Source organism: Peromyscus californicus, unplaced genomic scaffold (genome assembly GCF_007827085.1).
Source record: "Peromyscus californicus insignis strain IS unplaced genomic scaffold, ASM782708v3 Scaffold_23__1_contigs__length_62951481, whole genome shotgun sequence".
In the NCBI taxonomy this organism is placed as follows: Eukaryota; Metazoa; Chordata; class Mammalia; order Rodentia; family Cricetidae; genus Peromyscus; species Peromyscus californicus.
This window is the reverse complement of record NW_026294534.1, coordinates 61,185,744-61,205,033: the sequence shown is the minus strand read 5'-3', so window position 1 is coordinate 61,205,033 and position 19,290 is coordinate 61,185,744. Positions and strand designations below refer to the sequence as shown.

The 19,290-nt window shown below is 57.8% G+C and overlaps 1 protein-coding gene across 2 annotated transcripts; it reads left to right on the top strand.

Moving 5' to 3' along the window:
* Positions 1–39: 39 nt before the first annotated feature.
* On the top strand, positions 40–18,294 carry Iqcn (IQ motif containing N). Of its 2 annotated transcripts, XM_052752606.1 has the most exons (3): positions 40–161; positions 7,162–7,286; positions 8,312–18,294. In XM_052752606.1, the coding sequence occupies exon 3, from the start codon at positions 8,333–8,335 to the stop codon at positions 18,254–18,256; it is 9,924 nt and encodes a 3,307-aa protein (XP_052608566.1). In that variant the 5' UTR covers positions 40–161; positions 7,162–7,286; positions 8,312–8,332; the 3' UTR covers positions 18,257–18,294. The 2 variants fall into 2 exon arrangements, with proteins under 2 accessions (XP_052608566.1, XP_052608567.1); XM_052752607.1 differs by lacking the exon at positions 40–161 and having other exon boundaries at positions 5,998–7,286.
* Positions 18,295–19,290: the final 996 nt, after the last annotated feature.

Genomic DNA, 19,290 nt, shown 5'->3' with positions numbered 1-19,290 from the left:
CCCCCCCAGTCCCTTCCCTCCCCCCATCTCCCCCCGCGGGGCGTGGGCGCGGGCCGGGACTGCACATCTGCGGGGCGAGCGGCCACCTAGGTGCAGGCTGCCGGCTCTGGCCTAGGTGGCACCGGGACTTGGCTCCTGGGCTAGCCTGAGCAACATAGCTGGTAGGTGCTTGGGGAAGAGGGTGAGGAAGGAGGTGCGCACACGCGCTTGCCTCTCCCGTGGGGCCTCGGTTCTCAGTTGGAGCTTTTATTCGCCTTTGTTGGTTTCAGGGGTACCTCGGGCCAGGACGGGAAGGTGGCGGCCTAGAGTCCTGGAGCTGCATTTAAATGTCTCCCCGACACGCCCCCCTCTCCATGGCACCTGTTCTCCCTTTTGAGGAAACAATTGTTCAGCAATGTTGAGCTCTTGGCTTGAGGTCACTCAACATAGTCCTGGCTGCCCCGGAACTTGCTTTGTAGACCCAAGCAGGCCTGGGACTGCCAGAGATTCCCCTGCCTCTGCCCCCTGAAGGCTGGGCTTAAAGGCCTGCCCGCACTCCCAGCGAGTCTTGACTCGGGATGCTGGAGATGGGACCCTCAGACCTGGGGCACGTTAGGCAAGGCCCTCCTTCAAGTCAGCCGCAGCCTTCTGCCTTTGACAGTCACTGCCAAGCAGGGAGATTGGAGCCCTAGGGCTCCACCCCCCCAAGTCGTGCACTTTCTGTCAGCCCTGGCCATTGCTGTTGAGACCCTGTGTCTTGGGGTCCCCTCAGGATGTCAGCATGGGTGCTAGGGTCACAGGGGTAAGTCCTAGATCACCCCTTAAGCCAGTAGGTACCTGCCCCCTTGGCTGCAGAAGAAGGGACTTTCTCTCCTGCTGTTCTCCCTGCTCCAACCCACCTGCCCACCCTGAACAGCACGGTTAAGCCCAGCTTGGTGATGCTGGTCACCCCAGCATTTTCCAGGCTGAGGCAGGGGGGTCTTCAGTCCTATACAGCCTGGGCTACAGAGCGAGACGCTGTCTAGAAAAACAAAGGCCAGTAATAATAGAGGAACTTGAGCAGAGGTTTCCTGAGAGCTGGAATGACAAGCTAGGTTTATGTAGTGTGGGATGGAACCCAGGCCTTTGTCCATGCTGGGCGGGCACTCTCCTGAGCTCCAAGCACTGGAGTCCAGCTTGGGGACCATTTGCAGCAGACACATACTCTCTCTTTGCGGGCCTCTATCTTAATGCTATGGAACGGGCGTGTCCTGGTCTAGGTTCTGCCTTCCCCGTCCCTTTCAGAGTGGACGAAGGTTAGTGTGCTGCCTGTTACAGAAGCCGGGCTTGGAGCCCTTTCTCACACAGCGCAGTAGGAATCCGAACTCTCCCTTGGCCTTTGGCATGCGGGGATGCCCGTGCACCGCCAAGTCGACTCTTCCTGCTTTTGTAGTGCTGGATGGAGCTCGGGTCTTTATAAAGAGTTGTCCTGTTGTGTGAGACAAGGTACCCCCATGTAGCCAGGCTGGCCTGGAACGCGCAGAGCTCCGCCTGTCTCTGCCTCCCCAGTGCGGGGATCAAAGGCGTGCGCCGCTGAAGTGGTGCTGATGTTGGCAGTGTTGTTTCTAGTCAGCTGATCTGAGCCAGGCTGGGTACTGCAGCCTGTGATTAAGCGCTCAGGATACAGGCAGCAGGAGGATCATGAGTTCCAGGCCAGCCTGGGCTGCATTGGCAACCCATATCTCAAAACACCAAGGACTTAGTGCCAGATCATGTGCCAAGGGAGCCTGGGCGCTCAGAGCTGGAATGGCTACCCACTACAGCTCTGGCTTCTATTCTCAAGCACTGAGAGGCTGGGTCTGCAATTCAAGTCCATATAGAGATAGGAGCCTCAGTTTCCTGGTCTGTCACACAGGCTAAGGTTGCTCACCAGAAGTGCTCAGAATAGCTAAAGGTCAGAGAGGTGGGTGGGGTGGGGCACAGGGGCTCCTTTCCTCGAGGCTGGACGGCCCTGCAGTCCTTGCTCTGACAGCCCCTGGGCCGGGTAAGTGGTTCTGGCTTGAGCGTGCCATGCACAGGCCAAGGTGTGTGTCAGCCTTGGCCTGTGCAGCTGTGACTCACGCTGGGTGCTAGCCCAGACTGGGGAGGTGGCCCAGAACCTTGGCCTCACTCCACCTACCGCCTCCCAGAGACATGGCTCACAGTCCATGCCTACTTGTTTTGTTTTGTTTTGTGTTTTCGTTTGTTTCTACACAGGGTCTCCCTATGTAGCCCAGGCTGGCCGGGAACTGTAGAGTCCTGGCCTGAACCTCACCGGCACCCTCCCATAAACTCCCAGGAGGTGTGATGACTGCCGTGGGCATAGAGGATCCCCACGTGTCTTTTCATGCCCCACAGGGATGCCGCTAGAATATTTTTGTTGTTTGTTTTTTAAGATTTATTTATGTATTATGTATACAGTGCTCTGTCTGCATGTGTCCCTGCCCAGCAGAAGAGGGCCTCAGAACCCGTTATAGATGGCTGTGAGCCACCATGTGGTTGCTGGGAATGGAACTCAGGACCTCTGGAAGAGCAGCCAGTGCTCGTAGCCGCTGAGCCATCTCTCCAGCCCGCCTCTAGAATATCTTGCGGGCCCGGCAGATACTTCAGGGGGTGACAGACTCGGTCAGGATACGACAAGGGGAGAGGTTGGGGGTCACCTGTATGCTCAGAGCCCTGAGCTTTGGTATAGGTTGTAACCATCACGACAGCTCAGACCCTCCTGTCCAGCCAGGGGCCCAATTCTGCGTTCTAGAACCCCCCCCCCCCTCTGCTGGGGATTGGTCGGAACTCAGCCGTGAGTCATAAAGACACTTGGGTACCAGGGTCCTGAGGCTGGCCAGTGGGGCTGGTGGCTTCAGCTCTGGGGACAGGTGAGTGGGTTGGTGGGGTGCCACTCATCTGTCACCCCGCTCTTGCCAAGAACATCTGGGTCCTCTGGGCTGTGGTAGCTCAGCCCCTCAGAGACAGTTTGGGGTCCCCCAAGCCTTGATGGTACTTTGTCTCTTGGGCACCAACCCTGTGAGCCGAGATAAGATGTGCTTGCCCTGTGTGACTAACAGGGAAACACCGGCTCTCAGATGTGCTCACAACCATCCCCAGCCTGCCATGGTGCCCCTCCATTCCTCCTTCAACCCCCCACAGTCCTGTTTCTCAGTTTCCTTCTTCTGTACCCTCACCAGGTCTTGGGTGGAATGGAGGTTTTTTGTGGTGGTTGTTTTTGTTTTTAAATAGGGTCTCGTGTAGCTCAGGCTAGCCTTGAACTCAATAGGAGAGGGTGAGCGTGATTTTTTTTTATTCTCCTGCCTCCAACTCCTGTGTGCTAGGCTGACAATCGTGCGTTACCACCAATACCCAGCTTTGTAGCCCAAGCTGTCCTGGAACTGACAACAGTCCTCCTGCCTCAGATACCCACATACCTGATTTTATGGGGTGCTAGAGATGGAACATGTAACCTCTCACACTCGTCAGGGCTCTGCTACCTGAGCGCCAGTCCACATGCTAGCTCCTGCTCCCCAGTTCTCAGGGTCTGACCCCGCTTCCTGTGCAGTGACATGCCCGTCACCGGCTGTGGTGACAATTACTGATTGTGAGCCCGCCCACAGCCCCTCCCCGCATGCTGGGGTGTCACAGGCGTCCTCCCACAGATGAGTGTTCTTTTGGATAAAGAGGGCAGTCTGGGTTGCAGAGTGCACAGAATGGGGGCTCAGCTGCTGACCCCATCCTGGCTCAGTGTTGAAGCCAGGGGTGTCTTGAGGGCCTGGGGGACACCGTGACCACTCCAGGACTGAGGACACCCCTGGAACCTGTCCCGAAGGTGAGGGCTGGTGGTCACCCTTGCTGAGTGGACTCAGTGAGCCAGGCTCTGCCGTGGACCCTGTGGTGACCGTGGACAGGTAACTCCAATTTTTGGACTTAGTTTCTTTTCTTTTGCTTTTCACCACACAGGGTGCCATTATGTCAGCCAGGCTGGCCTCGAACTCACAGAAAGTTGCCTGCCTCTGCCTCCTTAGTTCAGGGACCAAAGGCGTGTGCTATCACATGCCTGGCACCGTTTCTGGAGACAGGGTCTCACTGGCCTGTGGCTCACTGAGTCATCAAGGCAGGGTGGCCAGAGGCCCTTGGGACCCTGCCTGTGCCTCTCAGCACTGGCTTATAAACATAAGCCTCAACACCTGTTTGTGTTTTGAGACAGGGCTGTCTTTGAACTTGCTCTGTGGCCCAGGCTGGCCTCAGACTCACAGAGATCGGCTTGCCTCCACACACCCAACATTTACGCATGTTCTCCTGATGAGATCAGGTGCTTGTGTGGTGAGCCTGGTGCTGGAACGCTGCTGTGCCCCAGCCCTGTCTGTCTGTCCTGATAATCATGAAGAGACCTTTTAAAGCCCCCGCTGCAGCTGGCATGGCGGTGCACATGGGACAGCAGGTGGGACTCAGTCCGCTGTCCCCAGCACCCACAGCAGGTGGCTCAGTGCCTGTGACTTCAGCTCCAGGAGCTCTCTTCAGTCTTCCAAGGGCACCTGTGTGCACACAGCATCGTCTTAGTGTTTTTCTACGCTGTGATGAAACTCCATGCCCAAAGCAAATGGGGAAGGAAAGGGGTGTATTTGGCTCACACTTCCACATCTCTGTTCATCATGGAAGGAAGTCAGGACAGGAGCTCACACAAGGCAGGAACCTGGAGGCAGGAGCTGATGCAGAGGCCATGGAGGGGTGCTGCTTATGCTTCCCATGGCTTTCTTACAGCTCCCAGGACCACCAGCCCAGGTGTGTCCCCGCTCCACCAGCCATCACTAATGAAGAAAATGACCATAGACTCACCTCACAGGACATTTTCTCAGCTGAGACTCCTGCCTCTCTGATGACTCAAGCTTGTGTCAAGTTGACATAAACTATCCAGATACATATATAAATAACACTAAAAATAATCTTTAATGAAATCAAATGATGAAACAGGGGCTGGAGAGACGACTCGGGATCTAAGAGCACTGACGGCTTTCCTCGAGAATCCCCTTTGATTCCCAGCACCCACACAGGGGTTCACAGCCATCTCTAACTCCCACCCTGGGGGTCCGACGCCCTCTTCTGGCATCCACAGGCATTGCATACACATAATGCATAGACATACACACATTCACATACATGAAATAAATTGTAAAAATTAAAAACGACAGAAGGCAGGGAGGCATGTGGGGATGGCTCTGGTTAAGAGCAATTGCTCCTCAGTCATGAAAACCAGCTTGGATCCCAGTGCCCAGAGAACAGCCTGAGCAAGTGCACGTGCCTGTAACTGAAGCACGCACACGCGTCTCACACGCACACTCACAGATACACATATAAAACAATATTTTAAAAAGATTATGGCCAGACGTGGTGGCACACGCCTTTAATCCCAGCACTCGGGAGGCAGAGCCACGCGGATCTCTGTGAGTTTACGGCCAGCCTGGGCTACAGAACGAGATCCAGGACGGCCAGGGCTTCACAGAGAAACCCTATCTCACAAAGAAAAATGAGTCAAACCCCTCCAGCTGCGACTGTGGATTAGTCGGCTGTGTCTTCAGCACCGCCGGGTTTCTGTCAGGTGTGTGTCTGTTGTCCCTTGGTCTTCTGATTGTGTCTCTTCTGTGGACACAGCCGTGACAACCAGAGAACTCTCGCCCTTGGCCTGGTGTATTTGTCTCAACTTATTTACATTCAACACGTCCAAGTCTTTGTGTTTAAAGTGCATATTTGGAGGGCTGGGGAGGTGGCTCAGTAGTTAAGAGCACTTACTGCTCTTTCAGAGGACCTGGGTTCAATTCCCAGCAACCACATGGCATCTCACACCTGTCTGTAACTCCAAGATCTGACACCTTTACACAGACACACATGCAGGCAAAACACCAATGCACATAAAATACAAATAAATACATTTCAGCCATGTGGTGGAGTTCCAGGACAGCTAAGGCTACACAGAGAAACCCTGTCTCGAAAAACCAATATATATATTTTGGTTTTTCGAGACAGGGTTTCTCTGTGTAGCTTTGCGCCTTTCCTGGAACTCACTTGGTAGTCCAGGCTGGCCTCGAACTCACAGAGATCCGCCTGGCTCTGCCTCCCGAGTGCTGGGATTAAAGGCGTGCGCCACCACCACCCGGCTAAATATATTTTTTTTAAAGATTTATTTATTTTGTATACAGCATGTATGACCAGAAGAGGGCACCAGATCTCAATACAGACGGTTGTGAGCCACCATGTGGTTGCTGGGAGTTGAACTCAGGACCTCTGGAAGAGCAGTCAGTGCTCTTAACCTCTGAACCATCTCTCCAGCCCAAAAAACCAATAAATATATTTTTAAAAGGTGCATATTTGGTAGGAAAATTAAATTAGGATCATTTGACTATCATTTATCTACGTAGACAGGGTCTTATTCTGTAGCCCAGGCTGGCCTTAAACTTGCACCGATTCACCTGCCTTTGCCTCCCGGGTGTGGACTAAGAGTGTGCTCCCAGGAGTAGTCTAGTTTTTTATTGTTGTTCTGTTTTCCCTTTTTTATGTGCATAGGTACTTTACCTGCATGTATGTCTGTGTACCACATGTGTGTCTGGTGCCTGTTGAGGCCAGAAGAGGGCGTCATATCTGCTGAGACTGGAGTTTCAGACGGTTGTGAATTGTCACGTGGGTGCTGGGAGCCGAACCCAGGTCCTCTGCAAGAGCCACAAGTGCCGCTAACCACTGAGCCATCTCTCCAGCCCCTGACCTAATTTTTTTAATTGATGAGTATTAATTTGCGTGGGGGGGTGCATGCGCCAGGAGTACATGCAGACGCAGATGACTTGCAGGAGCTGCTTACCTCCTCCCACTCAGGAGGTTCTGGGGGTTGAACTTGGGTCCAGCTTGGCCAGTTACTCCCACGCTGAGCCATCTTGCTGGTGTAGACTGAATAGTGTGCTGAGTGTGTGTGCATGTGTGGCTCTGTTCTCACCCTTCTAGACAACAAAGACGTGGACCCCTCCCCCAACCCCGCATGTGTCCTCGGGACCCTCCTGATCCCTGTTACATAAATGTGCAGGTGTTAACTGCCGGTGACACTGGCCTCCTCCCCAGGCACCCCCATCCTGCCTCCTCTCCCCTCCCTCCTCCCCGCTCCATCCTCCCTCCTCCCGTCGGTATTTCTGACAGAACCAGCCCAGAGTGCTGCTGTGCACATTTCTTGGAATGAAGAACTGAAGACAGCCTCCTCGTACAGGCTGACTTCCAAGATTACGCCTTCTTCTGCTCCTTTTCCAACTCTATGACCTTCCAAGGTAAGGAGCTGGCTGGGCCTGCCCTGGGGGGCGGCCTCGGCCACACGTCACAGGGCCGAGGCCGCTGGTGTTGCCCCACTCTGTACCTGCTGTCCTGCGGAACCACAGAGATCTGGATGGCAAGCTCTTCAGTCTTCCCTCACAGGGACCCCCGTGCGTCACCCCCACTGCTCACCCATCCTCCCTTCCGTCACACTTCCACTGTGCACCCAGCCCCGCCCACTCTCCACCCACCTGTCTGTCTGTCCATCCCCCACCTGTCTGTCTGTCTGTCCATCCCCCCACCTGTCTGTCTGTCTGTCCATCCCCCCACCTGTCTGTCTGTCCATCCCCCCCACTCTCCACCCACCTGTCTGTCCATCCCCTCCGCCCACTCTCCACCTGTCTGTCTGTCCATCCCCCCGCCCACTCTCCACCCACCTATCTGTCTGTCCATCCTCCCCCCCACCCACTCTCCACCTGTCTGTCTGTCCATCCCCCCGCCCACTCTCCACCTGTCTGTCCATCACCCCCACCTGCCCACTCTCCACCTGTCTGTCTGTCCATCCCCCCGCCCACTCTCCACCCACCTATCTGTCTGTCCATCCTCCCCCCCACCCACTCTCCACCTGTCTGTCTGTCCATCCCCCCGCCCACTCTCCACCTGTCTGTCCATCACCCCCACCTGCCCACTCTCCACCTGTCTGTCTGTCCATCCCCCCCTGCCCACTCTCCACCTGTCTGTCTGTCCACCCCCCACCCACTCTCCACCCACCTGTCTGTCTGTCCATCCCCTCCGCCCACTCTCCACCTGTCTGTCTGTCCATCCCCCCGCCCACTCTCCACCTGTCTGTCTGTCTGTCCATTCCCCCCCACTCTCCACCTGTCTGTCCATCCCCCCGCCCACTCTGTCTGTCTGTCCATCTCCCCGCCCACTCTGTCTGTCTGTCCATCCCCCCGCCCACTCTGTCTGTCCATCCCCCCCGCCCACTCTCCACCTGTCTGTCTGTCCACCCCCCCATCAAACCCCATCCTGTCACCCCCAGGCTCTGCCACTCAGCTCAGGAATGGCAGCAATGCAGCCGGCAACCCCACTCCAGCTCCCACACCTCGCGTCACCGGGTGGGCCGTGCCTCTCCCAGCCCCAGCAAACCCCTGCTCATCCAGAGAAAGCCGCCAAGCCGTACCCGCAGCCCCAGAGTGATTCCTGTCCACCCAAGGAGCCGGCAGCACCGCCGTCACAGCAGGTGCCCCGCCTTCGGGCAGTGGTGGAGAGCCAGGCCTTCAAGAACATCCTGGTGGACGAAATGGACATGATGGTCTCGAGGGCGGCCACCGTCATCCAAGCCAACTGGAAGGGCTACCGGCTGCGGCAGAAGCTTATCTCGCAGATGACAGCGGCCAAGGCCATCCAGGAAGCCTGGCGTCGCTTCAGCACACGCCGGTTGATGCGCTCCAACAAGCTGACCTTAAAGAAAGCGAAGAGGGAAGAGGAGGGCGACATCCCCTACCACCCTCCACAGCAGGTACGCTTTCATGCCCCAGAGGACCAGCCGCCAGTCATGGTGAGCAAGGAAACTCAGTTCCCATCCAATGACAGCCTGGTCCCTTCGCACACCACAGCAGCCCCAGGTCCCTGTATCAGCAGAGTCCACAGGGGTGGCCTCCTGCCACAGCAGCCTGTGACTGGCAGACCCACAGGTCCCAAGTATCCACCCTGCATGCTGACCAAGACTGTCAGGAGCTCCTGTCTCATCAGACACTTGGAAGGGGACAGTGTGAAGAGCAGGCATGTGGCTTCCAAGACCATCAGATTGGGGACCCCAGAGTCAGCAGCAGCGGGGAGATGTATCCAGGCCATCCATGGATCCATGAAGACCCAGACCCATGTCCACACTGAAGCATGTGTCCCTAAGGCCCCACCACATACGTATCCAGTCAACAAGACCCCTACCAAGGTGTGTCCAGTGGCTCCCGCCCCTAAGTCCCCAGCCACAGTGGCCACGGCACCCAAGAGTGTGCTGCAGACGTGCCCCACATCCCCAGCAACGGTCATGAAGATGCAGACGTGCCCCACATCCCCAGCAACAACGGTCATGAAGAACCTGCCAGTAACCTGCCCGACTTCCCAGGTGACCAGGCCCCTGGCTCACGTACGACCCAATCCTTCATTCTCTAGCACCACACCACATATGCGGCCTGTGGTCCCCACGGCCAGGGTACAGCCCCCAGGGTGTGCTGTGACCTCCACAATCAAGGCCTCACCACGCCCGCGGGTTCCCATCAGTAAGTTCCCACTACAGACTGGCCCTGGTCCCATGATGGCAAAGACGTCACCCCAGATGCGTCCAGTCACCAGAAGTCAACCTCAGCCATGTGCAGCATCTACTTCGTCCAAAACCTCCACTCAGGCGAGCTCCACAGTCAAGGCCTCACCTCAGACTCGCCTGGCGGCGATGATAACCAAGACTCCAGCTCAGATACGTTCCGTGGCTGCTGTGCTCAGGACCCTGTGTCTGGTCCCTACAGTGGCAGCCTCAAGTCCCAGGGGTTCACTCCAAACTCCAGTGGTTGCTGGCATTCCCAACACCCCATCCCAAGTCCATCTGAACAGCCAAAACACCAAGGTCACCGTGAGCACCAAGCAGACCACCGCAGTGGTCAAGGTGGCCTCTCAGTCATACTTGGACGAGGAGAAGGGCAGGTGTGGACCCCACGGACATCTAGACTTTGTGGCTCCTAAACCTCCAGCCAAGTCTCCATTGGAAGCAGAAAAGATGAAGCCTGGGCCCCCGAGGGTACCCAAGAAGGAAGCAGCTCCCAAGACTAATGCGACCATTGTCACCAGGGCTCTGTCGTGGACAAAAGTGACAGAAGACAGGAGCAAGCCTCTGACTCAGATCCAGCAGAAGGCGGAGGTTGTGAAGATCCACTCCAAGGTGTACATGCCTGAAGAGATGACTGTGACCCTGTCCCAGGCCCAGCTGGCTGTCCCCCTGACCAAGGCCTCCTCTCAAGTCCAGCCACCCACCAGCCACCCCCGAGCCCCTCCATCCTCACCGGTCTCTAAGGCGGTGTCACAGTCTCACCCGATATCCGGGCTGGCCACGGGCCTACTTGAGGGACGACGTCCACCCGTCGGTCCCTCTGCCACCCTGTCCTCGCCACTGGCCGCACACCTGATGTCACTCACAGCCCAGCTCCAACCTGCTAGCGAACAGACCAGATCTGTGTCAAGAGCTCATCCGGCTGCGTCGTGTTCAGCCACAGCCTCCCCGAAAGCACGCTCCCCGGGGATGACCTTTGTCCCTCCTGAAGGATACCCAAACACATGTCCACTCACCCCCACTTCCCAGCACCACATGACCTCTCACCCGACCAAAAGCTCACCGCAGCTGCGTCTACCTGCTGAGCATTCGAAAACCACGAACACCAAACCCGCCAAGGCCACGTGCCAGGTCTGTCCGCCCACTAAACTCAGCAAGGCCCCATCCCTGGCCCATCTCATCACATGTCTGGCCAAGGTTCCATCCCAGGCCCATCTGCCCATGGGGCTGGCGAAGACCCAGCCTCAGGCCCAGCTGGCCTCTGAAACGGCCAAGTGCCTCTTGGCTGCCCACCCTGCCACTGACCTCAGTAGCAAGACCCAGTCGCAGCCACTCCTAGGCACGACCAAGACACCTGTCCAGTTCTGGCAACATTTTGGGACACTTAACACCGGACCCCGTGCCAAGCCGGATGACAGGAACATGACCCAACCCCAGCTCCATAGCCATGCACAAAACAAGGCCACGCAGAACCCACGCTCAGTGGCCACAGATATCCAAGGCATGCTGGTACCTCTGCTGACTCCCACTGGACACCCTGTATGCAATGCAGAATCCTGGGGTGACAGTGGACAGGCCCAGTGCCCAGCACCACCCCCTGTGCCCAGCCAGGCAACGCCCTGCCATGAAGACCTGGCAGCGTCCATTGCATCCCTGTGTGCAGACCTGGTGGCCATGCTAGGCTCCCCTGAGGACCTGCGGACACTCCTGGCCAAGACGCTTTCTCAGGGGGAAGTAAGGACAGCGCTGAGCCAGGCTCTGTCCCGGGAAGTATTAGGGCCCTCTGTGGTCAAGGCCCTGCCTCAAGGCATGCTGGGAATGGCATTGATGAAGGTGTTGTCATGGGGTGAACTGGGCATCACCCTGTCCCGGGCCCTGTCCCGTGGTGAGCTGCGTCCGGAACTCAGCAAAGCCACTCAGGGCAAGCTGGCTGAGGTCCTGTGCAAGGCCTTGACAGAAGACGAGAGAGCCGCGCTCAGCCAGGCTCTGTGCCAGGGTGAGCTGGGCGCTGTGTTCACTCAGTCCTTGGCCCAGATGGCCCAGAGAACGGGTGCCTTCCTCCCCAAGGCCACCTCGAAAATGGTGGGGAGCCGGATGACCACGGCACCTGCCCCAGTGGAGGTGACTTGCAGCGGGAGCCTGTCGGTGGCGTGGGGACCTGCGCTGGGTCCCGTACGAGCACGGTGTAGCAAGGTCAGGCTACCATGGGAGGGCTTGCCCTGGGGACAGCCCGATGGGATCCTGTGGGGTAAAGGGGATGGGGCCACCTTGGAGGGGTCACCCTGCTCGCCAGAGTCCCCCATAGGCTCCTTTTCTGGAGGGAGGGTTACCAGCACTTACCAGTGTCCCCTACTCAAAGTACCCACACTGTCCTGGGAGAGGGGTTCGGGACTCTGTTCTGGTCTGTACCTGAAGCCATTGGATTTTGACCCCATGGCATGTGGTGAGGGTCCCCATGTCCCCAAGCGATCTTCCCAACAGCCCCCTCCTTGTCCGTGGCAGCCCCTTGTTGCCAATGGTGCGGGCCCAAGCAGTAACCAGCCATCGGTGACCAGCAGCACAGCCCCGAGCTCCCGCCAGCAACCCCTGGCCAGCAGGGTGCCCCACCCATGGGCGTCATACCGAGAGGGCAACATGGAGGCCAGCAAACATTCGAGTGGCGTGGGCAGTGGGAAGTACCCCATGTCCCAGCAACCCACCGCCTCCCAGGGCGGTGTGTGCCAGTGTCCGAACCTGGGGGCACACAAGATGTCTCCCTGTGGCCATTGCTCTTCCATAGTCAAGAGTCGAACTCCATCACCGAAGCAGAATGTTAGGCAGGTCCTGCCATTGGGTCATAGACTGGCCAATAAGGAAATAGTCACCGTAGTGAGGAATATAGTAGATGAACAGCACAGTGGCCAGTCATCATCAGTGTACCTAAATCCTAAGCTGCAAAAGGTCTCCAGCACACCCACCCCCAAACAGGAGAGGCATCCCCAAGTATCCTTGACCCCATCCCATCCCCAGGGGCAGGCCACCGGCCACCACATATCCCTTCTGGATGAGTTACTAGCCGCGTTCCCGCAGCACCCAAAGATCGTGTTAGCCAAGAGCTATCCCAGGGGATCAGTTGTCCACAGCCAGAACGGGGACTCTCACAGTTCCCTGCAGAGCGGCACCTCGGCCAGCGCCTCCACACCATCCAGCCTGACGCCTTCAGAAGTTCTGGATGGTCGCGGGGAGGATGACTTGCAGGACTCCCAGCCAGTGTTGAAAAGGTCCAGGGAGGTGAGGCACAGGCCCCAGGGGCTGCTGGAAAGAACATGGCCAGCTGGTTCTCAGCACACGGTCCCCCAGTTCCAACGGCCACCCCTGGATCTTGGGCCCCTCCTCTTCCAGAGCACCAGCCTGAATGTCCACTGGGACTCAGATAGTGGGTCTGACTACAGTACTGGAGACCTATCAGAGGGACTGTCCCAGGACACCACTGCACCCTGGCGTGGGAGGAGTCACCAGATCCATGCTAGAGATCTGCAGCTCAGGGGGGTCCCTCAGCTGGATCCCACCCTACCCCAGGACATACTGGCTGATGGGAGAGCCCCAAGCCCTGGCCCGGCACCTAAAGCCAGTGAGGTGTCACCATGCCTAAGTCAACCATTAGAGGCCACAGGGCTGTGTCCAATCTCATCTCAGCCTGCAGGGTCCAGTACTATGTCCCCAAGCCTGACCCAGCCATCCACGGACACTGGGGTAGCCCCAAGCCTGGCCCATCCATCTGTGGCCACTAGGGTATTCCCAACTTTAGCCCAGCCATCTATGGATACTGGGGTATCCCCAACACTGATGGAACCATTGATGTATTATGGGTTACCTACAAATTTTAGTCAGCCATTTCTGTACTATCGAGGGTCCCCAATCTATACCCAGCCACACATGGCCTCTGAGGTACCCTCAAACTTTACCCAGACCTCTGGTGCTAATGTGGTGGCCTTAGGCAAGCAGCCAGTGAGCCCTGGGTTAGCTTCAAGCCAGCCCCAGCTGTGTGCCACTACCCACGTGGCCGCAAGGGCCGCTCAGTCACCTGACAACAGCTGGCCACCAGATGGCTCCTCTTCCATGCCCCGACATGGTACAGGGCATCCAGACTCCATCCAGACATCTGTAGCCACTGGGGTGTCCCCAGACTTTTTCCACCCATTTGTGCCCTGCAGCATGCCCTCAAATTTCACCCAACCTTGTGTGGCCACGATTGTAACCTCAAACTTTGTGCAGCCACCCATGCCCCACAGCATGTCACCAAGCCTAGCCCAGCCTTTTGTGGTCAGTGTTATGTCCCCAACTCTGGCCCATGCATCTGTGGCCAACAGGGCACCCCCAAACCTCGGTCAGCCAACCACAGCCAGTGGTGTGGTTCCTGGAGTGCTCCAGGTGCCCCTGGCCAACAGGGTGTCCCCCAGTCTGAGATCCCCACTTCTGGCTCCCAGGGTCTGCTCTAATCTTACCCAGGCATCTGTGGCCAGCTTGGGCACCCTGAGCCTGTTGCCACCCACTGTGGTGTGTGGTGTGGGTCGAGGGAGCAGCAAGCCAGCCTTTGGCCCGCAGCAGCACGCACACCAGGACAGCAGTACAGTTCAGAGCCAGCACTCCATGCTCCACCTAGGTGGGTCCTGTCCGTGTGCGATGAGTAGGCTAGGCCAGCCATCCCTAGGAGTCTGTGGCAGCCCAGGGGACAGACTCATGACAGGTACCAGGAGCCAGCCCAGCCCTCGGGATCCTACGGTCTACTCTGAGCTGACACAGGCCAGCAAGGGGCCCCCAGGTCCCGTAGCTCAGTCCATGGCGCCTGCAGAAGATGGTGGCTTGACCTTAGGGGCCAGTGTCCCATGTCAGACTTGGTTCAGAGGCATAGCCCCAGGGATGTCCCAGGGGCCCGTGGCTACTAGACTGTTTCTAAGTATGCGCCAGGGGGACAATCCACCCCCCATGGCTGCCTGGGCCTTGCCAGTGGATGCCCCGTGGACTCACGAACAGGCTGTTGTGACTGCAGGTGTGGGCCAGGGCCCATGCCCAGCTGTGATGCCCAGTATGCAGGTCCCATCTGAGTTCTTCCCAAACCAGCTGGGTACCAGCTTCCCTCAGACCTGTGCCTCTCTTCCTGTCACATTAGACCCCCAACTCCTCTCTATGGCCACTATGGTTCCACCCAGTTGCCAATATGCAGGTATGGTCATTCCAGATGCAGCATTGGGTGCTGTCGGTGGGGGTTTGGCCCAGAATTCTGTAAATGGAAAAGTGCCCTCGGCACTGGCCCCCAAGCCTGTGGTCGAGAATCTCAACCTTTTTCAAGGATCTGTGATCAGGGGCGTAGGAAAGAGTGTCCCCCCAGAGTCCATGGTGGATGGCGTGGCTCAGAGTGTCCCCCCAGAGTCCATGGTGGATGGCGTGGCTCAGAGTGTTCCCCCAGAGTCCATTGTGGATGGCGTGGCTCAGAGTGTCCCCCCAGAGTCCATGGTGGATGACGTGGCCCAGAGTGTCCCCCCAGAGTCCATGGTGGATGGCGTGGCCCAGAGTGTCCCCCCAGAGTCCATGGTAGATGGCATGGCCCAGAGTGTCCCCCCAGAGTCCATGGTGGATGGCGTGGCTCAGAGTGTCCCCCCAGAGTCCATGGTGGATGGCGTGGCTCAGAGTGTCCCCCCAGAGTCCATGGTGGATGGCGTGGCTCAGAGTGTCCCCCCAGAGTCCATGGTGGATGGCGTGGCTCAGAGTGTCCCCCCAGAGTCCATGGTGGGTGGCGTGGCTCAGAGTGTCCCCCCAGAGTCCATGGTGGGTGGCAAGGCCCAGAGTTTCCCCCCAGAGTTCATAGTGGATGGTGTGGCCCAGAGTGTCCCCCCGGAGTCCATGGTATGTGTCAAGGCCCAGAACCTACCTCCAGAATCAGTGGTTAGTGATGAGGTTGAGAGCTCCCATCAAGATTCTGTGGCCAGTGACATGGCCCTCAGCCTCCCTCCATGTTCTGTGGCCAGCGGCGTGGCCCCCTGTCACCCTCAAGAGATGGATGGTAGGAGGGAAAAGCTGAGCCCAGCTGTAGAACCCTTGCCAAGCTCCCATCCCCTAGGCCCACACCTGGGTTTTGTGGCCAGTGGGACAGTTCCTAGTATGCCTCTGGGTGCCGTGGCAAGTGGCGTGGCTCCAGGGTCCATGCTGGTAGGAATCAGTCCACGTCCCTATCAGGCAGCACAGTCTGGGGAGCACTCCCGGGTCTCCTTCCTGGCACCCCATGTCACCAGCCTGGCCAGTGCCCACTCACCAGCCCCCGCAGTCCAGAGAGTGTCCCAGGACCAGCAACGTTTGCCCACAGTTTTGTCAAGTACCTCACAGTTTAGTTCAGACCCTGGGCTGACAAAGCTCGTCGGTGTTGATAACCCGACCTTGCTGAAGCCAAGACAAATCCACAACACAGTGTCCTCAACACTGGAGCCTGGCATAGACCCTGTCAAATCTGAAGGTCTCAAAATCATCTCCTGGACGGGCCTTGGTGCCACGGGAGGTGAGTGTCATGAACGTGAGACCCTGGCAGCTGAAAATATTCTCAAAGACCAAGTGGCCTTGTTGGCAGAGGAGGCTTCCAGGCGAGCCAGAGGTATCACTCTTGTCCCTGTACAGGCCCCAAGTTTAGGTGAGCACCCCACAGCCCACAGCATCAGCCCTGTGCAGCCCTTACCCTCAGAAAGCCCTGCTTCCGGGACCCCGAGCCTGCAGGAGGCCCCTGTGGCTGACCGTTCAAGCCAGCCTCCAGCTTCTAATGCAGTCATGGGCCCACCACAGCTGAGTCCCAACACTGATGGGCCAGCCAAGCTGCCTCCAGGGTCAGAGGTCAGCACAGGAAGCCCCAGCATTCTCCAGAGCTCAGGGAGGACTGATTCAGCACCTCTAACTAAAAATAGGACTCCCAGGTTCTCCCAGACGGGAGAACCTCAGAACCACACCAAGAGTAACCACCGAGAACCCCTCACCGCTAAAAATTCCCACCGCTCCATTCAGAGTAGCCTTGTCTCAGAACTTCTAGAAGGTTCCATGGACAGACTGCTACCCTTCAGTAGTCCACTGAAGAAGAAATCTCAGGTCTCATTGGACAGTCACAAGCGGTCCTCGGGTACACCCATGGTGGGCATCACTCCCGTCATCCACGTGGGAGATGGGAGGGGACAGAAAACAGCCTCAGGAGTTCAAGGGGTGTCTCTGGCCCGTGAGTCATCACCAAATGGCTCCCAGACACCTCTTCTTGGTGAGGCTGCCCACGACACCAGACACACTGGCCAGCCAAGAACAATGCTGACCCTCACCACACACCCAGGCCAGAGGCCACCTTGTGTCACAGGACCTGGAGTTAGCTATGACGAGGGTTCCCTAGTCCCCACCACAACCCATGACCAAAATGTTCAGTATGTCACCAGCCCTGAGACTGGCTATGACGGGACCTCCCAGATCCCCACTGCACCTCACAGCCACCAACACCAGCACGTCACAGCTCCCAAAACTAGTTTTGATGAGGGGCCCCAGAGAGTCCCCACCATGCTCTATGGCCACAGACTTCAATATATCACAATGCCTAAAACAAGCCTTGATGGGAGTTCCCAGGTCCCCACCACACCCCATCTTGTTACACACCCTAAAACTGGCCATAATAAGATATTCCCACCCCCCACTGTACCCCAGGGCCCTGTGGATGCCGGCCCGGCTGCTGGCCAGTCATGGAATTCCAAAGTCCCCAACGTATCGGTCAGAGCCACAGCACATGCTGAGGCACCCCGAGGCACATGGCATCCCAGCAGGGGCCCCAGGCCCTGGGAGCCCCCAGGGGCAGAGGCAGCGCTGGACCACAAGCCCTCAGCTGAGCTGCTGGTATCAGTGCGTGCCATGGAGAAGGTTGTCGTCCAGGCCATCATCACCATCCAGGCGTGTGCACGTGGTTATTTGGTGCGTCGCACTGTGAAGGTGTGGCATCAGTGGGCCACCATCATCCAAGCGACATGGCGTGGCTACCGTGTACGACGGAACCTGGCAAGGCTGCTCAGGGCCACCACCATCATCCAGGCTGCCTGGCGTGGCTACTGCACTCGCCGGGCCCGGGCCCACCAGGTGTTGCTCCCTACCATGTGGCCGGGGCACAGTGGCAGAGCCCAGGGGAACTCTGACACCAGGAACAGCTCCGAGCACCGCTGCTTTCTGTCCTGTCAACCCGATGTCTGCAGCCTCTGCCAGGCCCTGGGTCCCCGGGCAGAGAGTCCGCCCAGTGTTGTGATGCTTGTGGGGTCCCAGCCACGCACCTGCCATGTGTGTGGCCACACACTGTCTACTCGCGTGGTGCAAGGCTTTGGCCAGGGCGTCTCAGTCCAGTCCGGCTCTCGTTGGGCATCGGTGCCCCGGCCGCATCCCCTGCTCAGCCAGCAGCACAGAGCAGCCACCCTCATCCAGGCAGCCTGGAAGGGCTACAGGACCCGCCGTCAGATCAGCCAGCAACAGTCTGCAGCCAAGACGGTCCAGGCCACGTGGAGGGGACATTATACCCGCAGCTGCCTCACCACGGATGCGCTCTTGGGAACAGGAAGCCCATGGGCCAACTCCAGGGACACTTCACGCCGTACCTCGAGGGCTTACTCTTTGCATTGGCCTGGTGTCTAGGCCCCTGGCTGTGGGCAGAGGCACCATGGTGGCCATGTGGCCCCATGGGTCTCGTGAATAAAGAGCGCTACAGCCCACCTCTGGTCACGTCTTGAATTAAGAGACAAGGGGAAGTCTAGATCACGCCAGCGGTAATGAGTCCCAACGGCTCCAGCCCGTGTGGGATCTGTAGCCAGGGTTGGAGAGCCTTATTGTTTGGGGGCCACAGGTCACTAGCGTGAAATCTTGTGTGTCACATGGCTAATGACATGAAGTATCTGGGGCTAGTGAGATGACGCAGCTGGGAAAGGTGCCTGTGTGTGTGATCGTTGGGACCCACATAATAGGGAAACTTCCACGATTTGTCTTCTGACTTCCCCGAGCACACACACAAACACACACGCATACATACACACACACACACACACACAAACACACCCGCATACATACACACACACACACACACATGCACACAAACACACACATACACATAGCACACATTCATACACACACACACACACACACACACACACACACACACCCCTGCGTTTGGCTGGGTGTAGTGGTATCTGTCATCTCAGCATTGGGTGGCTGAGGCAGGAGACTCACCAGGAGTTTTCGGCCAGCCTGGGCTACATGGTGAGACCTTATCTCAAAACCAAAGATGAACAACAAAGTGAGAGCCGCCCGGCGGCCCACCCTCGGCTGGAGAGTACCTCCTTCCGAAAACGCTGGGAGGTTCTAGCTGCACCCGCTGGTGGGGCGAGCCCATGGGAGCCGAAGGCATTGCCGGCCCGCTTGGGGGAGCCTGGAAGCCAGAGACGGTATTCCGCTCCGGCTTGGGTCACCCAGTGACCACACAGGGGTGTCCCAACGACCACACAGGGGTGTCCCCAGCGGCCATACAGGGGTGTCCCCAGCGGCCACACAGGGGTGTCTCCAGGGACCACACAGGGGTGTCTCCAGGGACCACACAGGGGTGTCCCAGCGACCACACAGGGGTGTCCCCAGCGGCCACACAGGGTTGTCTCCAGCGACCACACAGGGGTGTCTCC